Source organism: Sinocyclocheilus grahami, unplaced genomic scaffold, assembly GCF_001515645.1.
Source record: "Sinocyclocheilus grahami isolate Dianchi unplaced genomic scaffold, SAMN03320097.WGS_v1.1 scaffold1419.1, whole genome shotgun sequence".
NCBI classification, from domain to species: domain Eukaryota; kingdom Metazoa; phylum Chordata; class Actinopteri; order Cypriniformes; family Cyprinidae; genus Sinocyclocheilus; species Sinocyclocheilus grahami.
Window position 1 is genome coordinate 164296 of NW_015506598.1, and position 13508 is coordinate 177803.

At 42.1% G+C, this 13508-nt stretch overlaps 1 protein-coding gene across 1 annotated transcript in view; it reads left to right on the forward strand.

Moving 5' to 3' along the window:
• Positions 1-13508, forward strand: part of LOC107570130 (neural-cadherin) — a 158346-nt gene that overhangs the window by 122793 nt on the left and 22045 nt on the right. The window contains exons 22-23 of the mRNA XM_016256329.1: positions 3674-3854; positions 4450-4616. Coding sequence (XP_016111815.1) covers positions 3674-3854; positions 4450-4616 — 348 coding nt within the window. The remainder of the gene's footprint in view (positions 1-3673; positions 3855-4449; positions 4617-13508) is intronic.

A 13508-nucleotide genomic window follows, 5' to 3' on the forward strand; every position in this document is an offset into this window, starting at 1 on the left:
TTTTTTAAGTTAGACATCAACTTTCTTAGTATTCCTCAATCTATTAATTATAAACAATATGACAAGAAAAAAATAGTAAAATATAAAAGAATGCCAGTTTTCTGATTATTTTTTTGTAAAAAGTGTATAGGGTCGCTAGAGACCTGAGGTATGTAAATGAATTTTTTCCTGCACAACTATATTTACATATCTGATGACTCAATATGTACAATGCATCTTTTTTCCTCAAGGTGGCACTGTTTGATACACAATAATGACGTGACGTTTCACTCATAATTACTGCAGGCATAAAACAAACGAATATCATCAGCAAAAATTGAAGTGGTTTGAATGGCTTTACTGCAGAGCAATTACTATACTATGCAATGAAATATAAATGTCAATGTCATTTGATGCTGGATGTGGTGAATAAGCTGCCAGTGATCAAAATATTGAATATGAACGATAGTTTTGAGAACATGGTTGAGATTGTGAATGTGAGGCAGATGCTGAATGTACTGTGGAAGTGCGCTCTGACGATGACAGCGATGGTAAAATCATCTGCTCAAATTGAACCCTTAGTTTCAAAAGGTAACAAAATATGCTTCATTTTATTCTTCTGAAATTGTTCTTAAAATATTTTTTTGCTATTGCAGCAGTTAAAGATCCATCCGTGCTGTGTATATAGAGGTTCGGGTCACTAAGACCAGAATATGTAATAATGATTAGTGAAACATTCATGCATTTAAGGGTTAATGGAGGTTTAAAAAAAAAATTCACATGCAATTAAAATACGTAACTGATCGAACAAAAACAGTGGAGATCTGACAAAAACAGGTCTCAGAGAGGTGTTTATTACAAATAAAAATTAAAATGAAAGCACATCGAGTTGGCAGAGTGCGAGGGTCGTGGTGGGATGCGTATCCGTCACTCATGGTGCACCTCCGGACAAACAGAAGAAGTGAGGAATATTTAACAGCAGCGGTCACAGTAATGATGAGGCTAGTTCCAGTGATCGTGCCCGCTCCGTGTGTCTGCTGGGCGGTGATCAAACAGGCAGGGCAGCGCTTTTCACGAGCGGAGATCGCTACTAGACCAATCATGTAATTTGTTATTTTTATTTTATCTCTGTTCTTTTGTCGTAAGTTATGCTATTACTCCAGTCATTTATACTAACCTATCCAGCGCTCCCTGAATGCAGTCTCTGGCTTTTTGCCAGTCAAGCGCAACGCAATTTGAGTCATCAAATTTGATGACACCCCTGGGAACTACAGTATGTTACTTAAAAGGTCACACAGGTTTGCTTGAGCCGTGAAATCATAAAAGAGAAAGTACAGTCCTTTATTAAAACCAGACTTAAGCAAGAGAATAAACCGAACTCTTAACCTTACAGTGAAAAGACCGACCTTTCAGAGGTGTACACAAAAAACCCCCCACAGCAAATTACTATGAAATAACTATGAAAAAACAATAAATATGAAAAAGTCACACTAGTGTCACACTTCTCGGGAGGCAAGGAACGAGGAAACATGGCGATAACTTCAATTCACAGTCTTTAATGATCACACGGGGAACGTAGGGGACACTGGAACACAAGGAATGACGTTTGAGGACCGACAAAACTGGGGCTTTTAAACACTGGGTGATTGTGAAAACACAGGTGCAAGGAAAGACTAATTAAAGGGAACACAGCACACCTGGGGAGGGAAAACACAACACACTCCCCTTGTCCAAATACCCACACTTGCGGTCTTGGCCACTTGAGAGCACGTGCGTGCAACAGGAAGTAAGTGCGCAAGACTGTCCCAGGTCTTAAAAACGCCAGAGCGCAGTGCCCTTAAAGCACACTAAATTCACACTATCTCGAATACCGCTCCGGAGCACTATTCGAGACTTAGTGTATCCCATCATGCATCATGTTCTGGAAATAAATCGTGAGACTTTTTGCCGAGATCTCGCGAGAGGTCACGGAAACCTTTCCAATGCAAGTTAAATATTAATATAATAATTAGATATTACATATAATTTGGTAGAAAAACAGTGTTTTTACGTTTTATTGGTGCAAAGATGAGTAGTGGTGATATTTATTTTGTACAACATTTGCAACTGCTTTTTATCACTTAATTAGAAGCACCACAAATTATTTTTTCAGGTGCTGGGTAATATCATTGTGCCTGCTGCACCCATGGTACGGCAGCAAAGTTCCTTGATTATTATGCCGGAATGAGAGTATAGTTCCTAGCCATATCGGCCTAGAAAATCGCAAATTTTAATTTTCCGTCGGTCTTAGTACACAATGTAACTACAGAAGAGTCAAGTCTTAAATAGGAAAAATATAAAAACTATTTGGTCATTTTTGAGCGAGATGCTAACAGTCAAACCAGATTCAATGATCTATGCTAATCTACAGCAAAAAGTGCAACCGCCAGACCCGGAGATCGGCTGAATGGATTTGAAAACAGTAAAACTCAACTGTTTAACTCTAGGGGAGTTGGAAAATGAGCCTATTTTCAAAAATAGTGGAGTGTTCCTTGTAATATATTACCCCCAACACTGCCTTTAAGCTTATCAAATCTGCCTTCATTTAATCAAAAATTCAGTAAAAACAGTATTGTGAAATATGATTACAAATTAAAACAACTCTTTTCAGTCAGACTTTATTTTGAGGCCCAATTCTTGCTATTAACAAACTAATAGTTAGTAAGGTAGTTGTTAAGTTCATGTATTGGGTAGGATTAGGGATGTAGAATATGGTCATATGTGCTTTATAAGTACTAATAAACAGCCAATATGTTAATAATATGTATGCTAATAAACAGCTAGTTAATAGTGATGATTGGTCCCTCAGTATACTAAAGTGTTACCCTGTTTTCTATTGTAATATATTTAAACAACAACGACAACAACAACTGTCATTATTCAGAAATACAATATTGCTGAATTTCACTACTGACCAGTGGCTTTATTGTAAATTGTCTGTATTTATTGTTCTCTCTGTGTTATTAATGTTGTCCGATGGCCAGGTCACGTGTGGGAAGTGTTAGAGGTTCAATGTTTCCAAACTGTGGCTCAGGAGACACTGTATTTGACTTCTTCCTTTGTTAGGAAATAAATGACAATAAACCAACCTGTCTAATGTGAAATAATAGTGACAAACAGCAGTTCAGTGGAATTAATGCAGCCCCTTTGCTTATTTAGCTGTGCTGGTAAATCAGCCGTGCTATCTGTCTGTACAAGGTGCAACCGGTTCCCGCACAGGGTCAAACTCATGCTGCAACCACTTCAAAAACACGTCATTAGGAAGAGTGGGCATGAATAAATGGGAGTCATCAGATGAAAGGAAAAATTGATCTAATGTGGTGCGTGGTTTTTCTGTTGTGAAGAGAATTGTAGGCCTCAAGGTTTCGCCATTCTCTTAATACAGAGCACTACAGGCCAGCTTTTTTAAGTGGCTGTGGCCTGCACTGCATGGCAATATTCATTATGGCAGGCTGGATTAAAAGTGAATGCACAAATAAGATAAAACGTTCTTTCTCTTTTCATCTCTTATCTTTTCAAGGCCTCCCAGTTTTGCCTATCCTGACCATTATTTTCTGCCTTATTTATACTAGCTTATTCTCTTTTTTCCCCCTGCTGCTCTCAGTGTTTTCATGACTTCTGTTAGTGTGTAACCCTCACTTTGATTCTCTCTCAGTTTTATGACCTCGGTTCACCAGCTGACTCATCTGGCAGTGCTCCGGGATGTCTGATGACGGACAATAGCTGTGTGAACATGGGTTTTCCTTCCTGCGGGACCCGGGGGCGCTGCCACGGAGAGTGGGGTTCCTTCAGCTGTCAGTGCATACCTGGGTACAGCGGGCATCAGTGTGAAAAGGGTAATTACTCAGCAGTTGTCCCAAAGTTTTCAAGTCATGTCTGTTTCCACAAGTGGAATGTGAGAGAGACTGAGTCATCAAAGATAAGGCAGATAAGAAGTCATTGCTAAAGTGAATGGATGTGAAAACTATGTGTGTGTGTATGTCTGTGTGTGTCTGTGTGTGTCTGTGTGTGTCTGTGTGTGTCTGTGTGTGTGTGTGTGTGTGTGTGTGTGTGTGTGTGTGTGTGTGTGTGTGTGTGTGTGTGTGTGTGCGTGCACTTGTGTATGTGTGTGTGTGTGTGCACTTGTGTATGTGTGTGTGTGTGTGTGTGTGTGCACTTGTGTGTGTGTGTGTGTGTGTGTGTGAAGGCTTTTCAGTGGGGCAGCAAATATCTTTGAATTGCTCTGTGTAGGAGGGATAGTGTTAGCACCCAGGCAGGATTTTCACACACACCGAATCTTGGCACAAATTGCATTCAGAAGTGTTGTGAATTTGTAGAGCTTCTTTATGTAACATGACTGGAACATCCTGTGATATTCTCCCAGGGCGTTTTTCACTGTTTATGCATCCTTTTTTAAGGACTGCATCTGAAGAACACATTTGTGTTTCACAGAGGTCCCGGAGTATTCTTTTGATGGAAGGAGTCACATACACTTTCAGCTGGCCTTCACGCTCCCGGCCAGACACACGCAGGTTCAGGTCCTGGTCCGGACACGCAAACATAGCAGCTCTATCCTCAGCATGCTGTCTAAAGAACAGAATGAATATCTCAAACTGGAGGTTAGTGCTCTTGAAATGTCTCTCTTTTTCTCTCTCATGCTTTTCACTTCCCTTGAATATAGCAAATGCATTATCAAGGTTTTCTTTCTGCTGAAGGTGTATTATTATCATGTTCTTTTTTAAAATTAACTGTTCTTTTCCAAAGATTCTCATATTCTGCTTTAAAAAACAAACAGTACAAAAACCTTACCAATCCCCAAACCTTTTAATGGTAAAGTGTGTTGAAATGAATATTTCTAATGTATTATTACTGTTAGTCAATGATGCATATTAAATATGTGACCCGTGCTGGCAAAATTAGTCGGAATGTGTACAGTCTAATTTTGAGCTACAGGGCAACAAAAAAGTGAAACATGTCGAATTTGAGGTTTTCACAAAAATGAGTTAATTAAGCCCTTGTCAAGCAATCCCAATTCTCCAAATAATAGTAGTATCTTTATTTGTCCATTTTTTGACAGGAGCATTCCACCAGCGCTCTATCCCAATAAATATACACATATACACAGAATTACGGTATTTAAGTGTTCACGCAAACATAAATTGTTATGTCTGAAGTGAATATTTGGGGAACTGTTGGGGAAAAACATTGGATGTGTAACATTAAATTAGATCCGTGCATTACACTACATCTTAATATTGGTTGTCTGTCACATTAATGTTAATCAAACCATAAAAGAAAAGAGGGAATAACTTGCTGCTCTTGATTGAGCTGCTTTTGTAGTTTTAATAATTTATTTGTAATGAACACACTTAAGTGAATTTTACATTTTAGTGTTTGTTTTTTCTTATTCGAATGCTTATGTTTAGATGTAAAATGAAAAAAGTAATACACTATAAGCTACACTTGTTTCTTTCTTATAGTTGTTCTTTTTTTGCGTTGGTTCTTATTTATAACAACATAGATAAAATAAAAATAGCTATATTGTGATTATTAATCTAGTAATAATTATTTAGAAAAGAAGTGGGGGAAAAGATGTAATGTTGCTGGATGATTTTGCTTTGGAACCTTCAGAAAACTTTAAATCAGGTTTTCTCTAAATTTACTTTGCTGACTCCCTCAACGTCAAACAAGTGTAGCTTTGTCTGATTCCAACAAATCATACATAATTTTGAATGTCGTTTAATAGAGGATGTAAAAATAAAAATTGCTCATTTTGACTCATTTTGCCAGCACAGGTCACATATTGTTAACAATTTGAAACCATATTGTTATATTGTACATATAACCATATTTTTGTTTGTTTAATTAAGTCTCAAGCTCACCAAGACTGCATTTTTTTGATTAAAAATACATCTAATACAAATATAGATTAATACAATAAAAAACTGTTTTCTATTTTAATATAGCAACAGCCATTACTCCACTCTTCAGTGTCACATGGTCCTTCAGAAATTGTTCTAATGTGCAGATTTGTTGCTCAAGAAACATTTTCTTTTGTTATTATCATCAAAAATATTGAAAATGGTTGTGCTTTCTTTTGATGAATTGACAGCTCAAACTTTTGAACGCATGCTGCTTATACATTTTTTGACATTTCAAGTTGTATAAATTAACATTAATGTAATATGAAAAAAGATGAATTAACTTTGAACAATATTATATTTAAAAATTAACATTAACTTGGATAGTATACCAGAAATATTGAGCACCCTGCCAACACCCTCCGAAGTGATTTTTTGTAATGAATGTTTTAAATGTCTCCTCTGTTTCCCTACAAATTTATGCCCATGAAATGTCCTTACAACAAATGAGCAATGTCGACCGCCGGCATATAAAGATTATTTGTTCTTGATGTGCTCTGTAATAGCAGCCCATCTGCCAGACCCCGCGAACGTTGTTGCAACAGCGGTGCAATGTGAGAATTTGAATGGAGCAACGAGTTTGTGTTTAATCATAGAGGCATTAGTATGCGTCTCCCGATTCGGCTGATACACTTGCAGAATGCATGGCATCTACCCTCTCACTCCAAGGCTGTCTCATTTTTTCAAAAATTTTTTTTTTCTTCTCTCAACACCTGCCTTAAGATGATGCAGTCGGATTGCTGATTGCTGCTTTGTTTCTCTCCCTCTCCCTCCTCTCCTTTTCCTCTGTCTCTCTAACTCCCCCATGTAAATCGTGGGTGATTTATCTGTGGCATGAATTAGACATGTCTGTGAGACAGGCTAGAAGACATTTTATATCCCCTAAAGTGGCAGGCTACAGATTTCATTACCTGCTTATATTGTGATTCTTGCAAGGCTTCGCAGCGGTGCAGGAACTGATGCTGCCTTTGTGCCATGTGCGAAAGATTAAAACTTAATCTCCTGCTGTGCTCCTCTCAATTACCTTAGCAATAATGCTAATTGATGTGATGTGCCAATACCCATTTAGCATTGCCTGTTGTGTCTGATTGTGATGCATCATCTCACTGAGACATTTTCAGCAAGGTGTTCTTATCATCAGCGGATGAGGAGGAAATGATAGTTTGATCATCTAATTTCTTCTCAAGAGACTTAGCCACAGGTCCATTAGCGGCAGTGGAATATCAATGTTCTGTAGTCTGTGTTTTTTTCTTTGAATTCAAGGAATTCTCACTCAGAACTTGTTTAGAGCTTACTGACAGGTGTACTGAGTTGGTTCCCCTTCGGGAACTCGAGCTGTGTCGGAAACGCTAGGGGAACGCCTTCAGCAATACCAAGCTCTGAATCATATGTGTAATCAGTCGAATCGATGGGCAGGACGTCAGAGGCGGATGACGTCATGACCAGGAAGCTTTAAAAGCACGTGAGGTGCAGCCGGCGCTAGCTTTCTGTCATTCAGCAAAGCTCTCTGTGTGTGTCGGTCACGATTTATGTTCTGTGAGTCTTATTTATTGTTGTCTGTCCAAAAGTTGCACAAGCATTCAAAATATAAGCTCCAGCAGAAAAAAAGATGTCTAAACTAAAGACAAAAAAGGGCGAAAGCAGATCGCGTTACAGACTGTGTGCAAATTCGATGAACACTTTCTGCGGGCCAAGTCGCTACCTCCACGCCGGAGCCTGATGTTTTTTCCCGATCTCCACACTGAGGTATCGAGGTTGTGGAAGAAACCATTCTCGGCCTGCTTATTCGTCCCCGCCTCTGATTACTATGGAAATGTGGCGGGGTTGAGTGAATGCGGTTACAGAGCGATGCCCCGGGTAGACCAGACGCTTGCGAGCTATTTGTCACCTGGCACGGCGTCGTCTCTGAAGGCTCCGGTCTTGCCCTCTAAGCCGCTGCGAACCACTTCAGCGCTGGTGGGCAAGGGGTACTCGGCACCGGGTCAGGCTGGTGCGTGTCTGCACACTATGTCAGTGTTACAGGCGTACCAAGGAGGTTCAAAAACAGAGCGTTGCCTCTCGCGCTCCCCCGCAGTGGGACCGAGGATGGCGGCGCTCTAAGTCAGGGGTTTCTAAGGCGAGGCCCGATCTGAGGGTCGTGCTTCAGTCGAGGAAGCCCTCGACGAAGCGGTCCTGACAGACCTAAGTCCAGGACTGCTGAGGGCTCTCCTCAGTGCCCTCGGGAAACCATTCTGCCAACCCTGCCAGTGTTCCAGCAAAGGTTTCTCTCTGTATTTTCCGCCCGGGAACGTAGCGGAGCCGAGAGCCTCGACAACCCTTTGGGGGTCTCTCAAGCAGCTAGCTCGGCGATCTCCTGCTGGTCCGCTGCTTCAGGGCACCCAGCTATGAGCTCCAAATACACCAGAGGCCAGTCTCGAGAGACTGGTTCCCTTAGTAGATTATTTAGCAGTGTGGAAACTACTGCCAAATGTATCTCGTTGGGTCCTGCAAACTGTAGAAAGAGGCTATCGCATTCAGTTCGGCGCTCCGCCGCCACCTTTCAAAGGGATTTTTCTCACAGTAGTGGGCCCAGAGCAGGCTCTGTTATTAGAACAAGAAGTCAATACTCTCTTGAGGAAGGAGGCCATCGAGGTGGTCCCTCCTCTCGACAGGGAGTCCGGGTTCTACAGCTGGTACTTCATTGTTTCAAAGAAGGATGGAGGGTTGCGTCCAATTTTAGATCTGCGGCTATTGAACCGCTCAGTCATGCGTCTGAAGTTCAAAATGCTCACTGTCAAACAGGTCGTGTCTCAGATCAGGTCCGAGGACTGGTTCGTCATGATAGATCTAAAATATGCTTATTTTCATGTCTCCATCATTCCCAGTCACAGGAAGTTCCTGAGGTTTGCTTTCAGGGGCAAAGCTTACCAATATTTGGTCCTTCCCTTCGGCCAAGCACTCTCAACCCATACTTTCACGAAGTGTGTGGATGCCGCTCTGGCTCCTCTGCGGCTCCAGGGCATCCGCATAATCAATTACATCGACGATTGGTTGATGTTAGCTCAATCAGAGCAGATGGCGGTTCGGCATCGAGATGTCGTTCTCGCTCATTTCCCCAAGGGGAAACCCGCTTCGCATGATCAAGGCCACACGGCGATGCCTACGTGCCTTAGACATGTGGAGGAAACTTTGGTTCTTGTCTCAGGGCCTGGTACTGGGAGCTCCTTGTCGCCACGTAACGCTAGAGACGGACGCGTCCCTCACCGGTTGGGGAGCAGTCATGAGTGGCCACCCTGCCCGTGGTCTGTGGAGTGGTCGTCCTCTTACGTGGGACATCAATTGCATGGAGATGCTGGCCGTGTTTCGAGCCCTCAAACACTTTCTTCCAGACCTAAGAGATCGCCATGTGTTGGTGCGCACCGACAACACAGCGGTGGTCTTTTATATCAACCACCAGGGAGGTCTACGTTCGTGCCCCTTATACAAGCTGGCGCATCAGATCCTTGTGTGGTACCAGGGCAAGCTCCTCTCGCTGAGGGCAGTTCATATTCCTGGGCATCTCAATATGGGAGCAGACATCCTGTCGAGGCAGGGGCCGAGGCCCGGGGAATGGATGCTTCACCCCGAGGTGGTGAAGCAGATATGGAGAGTTTTTGGCCAGGCTCAGGTGGACTTGTTTGCGACTCAGACGACATTGCAATGTCCCCTCTGGTTCTCTCTGACTCATCCAGCTCCACTGGGGCTGGATGCTATGGTACAGACTTGGCCGAGGCTTCGTCTGTACGCCTTTCCCCCGATCGCTCTGCTCTCGGGAGTTCTAGAGCGAGTGCGTCGGGACGGGGTCCGTCTATTGCTAGTAGCCCCGTTCTGGCCGGGTCGAGTATGGTTCTCAGACCTGATTTCTCTCCTCGATGGCACTCCATGGGAGATTCCCGTCAGGAGGGATCTCCTCTCACAGGCGGAGGGTATGATCTTTCACCCCCGCCCAGAGTTGTGGAAGCTGTGGGTGTGGCCCCTGAGGGGGCACAACTCATAGCATCTGGTCTCTCAACCGAGGTTGTTAAGACCATCCTCCAATCTAGAGCTCCCTCAACGAGGAAACTGTACACCCTGAAGTGGAGGCTCTTCACTTCATAGTGCGGAGACTGCCGGCTTGACCCAGTTAACTGCCCAGTTGGTACAGTGCTGGAGTTCTTGCAGGCCCGTTTCTCTGAGGGGTTAACCCACTCCACCCTGAAGGTCTACATGGCGGCTATAGTGGCCTACCACGCCCCTCTTGATGGTCACTCAGTAGGCAAGGACCCCCTGGTTACACGTTTCCTCCGTGGTGTGATGAAGCTGAGGCCTCAGGTACGATCTCGTGTCCCTCCTTGGGACCTCACTGTGGTGTTAGAAGCTCTCTGTAGTCCTCCTTTTGAGCTTATCGAGGAGATATCAGATCGTCTTCTTACGTTAAAGATTGTGTTTCTCTTAGCTATATCTTCTCTAAAGAGAGTTGGGGATCTGCAGGCCCTTTCTGTGGCTCCTTCCTATCTCGACTTTGCGCCCGGTCTGGCCAAAGCTTTTTTGTACCCTCCGGTGGGGTATGTCCCTAAGGTCCCCTCCTCTAAACCACGGCCTGTCGTACTCCAGGCGTTTTATCCTCCTCCCTTTAGGGAGCCCGACCAGCAGAGGCTTAATTGTATGTGTCCAGTTCGAGCACTGGATGCATACGTCAACAGAACTGCCCTGTGGAGAAAGGCAGACCAACTACTTGTATGCTATGGTCCCCCTAAGAGAGGTAATCCTGCTTCCAAGCAGACCCTCAGCCAGTGGATAGTGAATGCCATTACGGTTGCCTATGAGTCCTCTGATCTCCCCTCACCATTGGAGGTCAAGTCTCACTCAACAAGAAGTGTGGCGGCCTCCAAGGCCTTTCTCGCAGGAGTTCCTATGCAGGACATCTGCAACGCTGCAGGATGGTCTACGCCCCTCATGTTCGTCAGGTTCTATGACCTAGATTTGCGGGCCACTCCAGGCCCCTCAGTTCTCTTGCCATAGCTGTGCTCTTCCACACTAGGCAGGGATTTGCAAGTCTGGCAGCGTGGACATCTCGTTCCCCTAGCGTTTCCGACGCAGCTTGAGATCCCGAAGCGGAACGTCCCAGGTTACGTATGTAACCATGGTTCCTCGAGGGAACGAGACGCTGCGTCGCAAGGCCATACTTCCGCCATCCCTACTAGAGCTTGCTCCACTCCTAAGAAACTAGCGCCTGCTGCTCCTCACGTGCTTTTAAAGCTTCCTGGTCATGATGTCACCCGCCTCTGACGTCCTGCCCATCGATTCGACTGATTACACATATGATTCAGAGCTTGGTATCTCTGAAGGCGTTCCCCTAGCGTTTCCGACGCAGCGTCTCATTCCCTCGGGGAACCATGGTTACATACATAACCTGGGACGTTTTATCTGGTAATATTAACCATGACACTGGAAAACAACCCTATGAGCAGCCCAGATAGATGCTGCTTTTAAAATATGCAGAAGAGATTTAGTGAGATGCATAATACAGAGCCAAATGTTAAATCATATTCAGGTAACATCATTCAGTTGCAATGTGGTCATTATGTAGTAGTGTTTTTAGTATTTTGAAGGTTTTGATGATAGACAGCTCACAGAAAACATTTGAATATCGTATTTGAGACTATCTTTCCATTTTGAGAATAAGCAGAAAAACCAAAATATAGACCTCTAAATCGGTGGTTCTCAATCTTTTTGACTCCAACTAAAATAATTAAAGTTAACCATTCCAGGAGTTGTGAATGCTCTGCAAGATTACCACTCCAGCCAATTGATTTACATGACTTTTGTTTATGATTTATTAGATAACATGATTTACTGTATTTTTAAATATATATTTTTACTTACAATTTCTACCTGATAAAATATTTAGAACTTGGTATAACTGGAAAATGTATCTAAAATAATTAAAGTTAACCATTCCAGGAGTTGTGAATGCTCTGCAAGATTACCACTCCAGCCAATTGATTTACATGACTTTTGTTTATGATTTATTAGATAACATGATTTACTGTATTTTTAAATATATATTTTTACTTACAATTTCTACCTGATAAAATATTTAGAACTTGGTATAACTGGAAAATGTATGTTTTGCAAAAAAAAAAATGCCATTAGAATTTTAAAAATGTGTTAATTTACATTTTATTGACTTTCCCAGGTATAGAATTAACACTTTTAAAATAAGGTTACCTCATAAATATACAGTGCCCTCCATAAGTATTGGGACAGTAAAAACAACATTGATCTGTTTGCTGTGGAGTCAAGAAATCTGTAAATATGATTAAAAGATGAATCTGAGACAAAACTACAGAATGTAACATTTTACTATTGGGTGTTTCAACACATACTTGTTTTACCATCTAAGAAGATCAGCACTTTTAGATTTTTATCCCGCCATCTGGTATGAGCATAAATATTGGGACAGTTGGCTCACAGGTCTTTCTAAGTTATCAGCTGTGTCCTGTTGCATGAATTGATCAGATATTAAAAGCAGTGAATGTGTCATATCAGTTATATCCATTGCTTCTGCATTCTGAGTCTTGCATTTGATGATGACACAAAAAAAACAAAACAGGATGAAGTCGAGGAGCAAGCAATGTGAATGCTAAAAGAAAAACAGGAACTCAATTAGAGCCATATCAAAAACAGTGGGCATGAAGAAATCAACGGTTTGAAATGTCCTGAAAAAGAAAGAAATCACCAACAACATGAGCAACCAACAACAAACTGGTCAGCTGAGAAAATCAACAGCAGTTGATGACAGACAAATCATAAAAGCTGTGAAAAAGAACCCTAAAATATGTGTCTGTAAAATCACCAACAACCTCCAGAAAGCTGGGGTGATGGTCTCACAATGTAATGTCAGCGGAAGACTTTGACACAGAATTACAGAGGCTACATAGTAAGATACAAACCCCTGATCAGCACCAAAAATAGAAGGGCCAGATTAGAGTTGGCAAAAAAGCAGAAAGGTGAGTTTTGGAGAAGAGTTTTATGGACAGATTAAGAGACTAATGGACATAGTTTTATGGACAGAAATTAAGATTAACCTTTATCCAAGTGATGGGAAAGCAAAAGTGTGGTGAAAAAAAAGGAACTGCGAATGATCCTAAGCATACAACCTCATCTGTAAAGCATACTGGAGGTAGTATAATGGCATGGGCATGCATGGTTGTCTCTGGAACAGGCCCTTTCGACTATATTGATGACTTAATGTATGATGGCTGCAGCAGAATGCATTTGGAAAGGTACAAAACCATCTTGGCAACCAATGTTCAAGAAAATGTCACCAGACTCATCAGAAAGCTCTTCATATTGCAATGGGAAAATGGCCCATAACACATTGCCAGTTCATCCAAGTAGCTTATCAGGGCAAAGAAATGGAAGGTTTTAGATTGGCAAGTCAATCTCCAGATTTAAATTATATTGAACATGAAATTTACCAGCTAAAGAGGAGACTAAAGGCAGAAACTCTTATATTATATACTCACATTATATACTCACTTCTTCTGGAGAATGTCACATTTTATTATGGGATGTTTAGAAATTGGT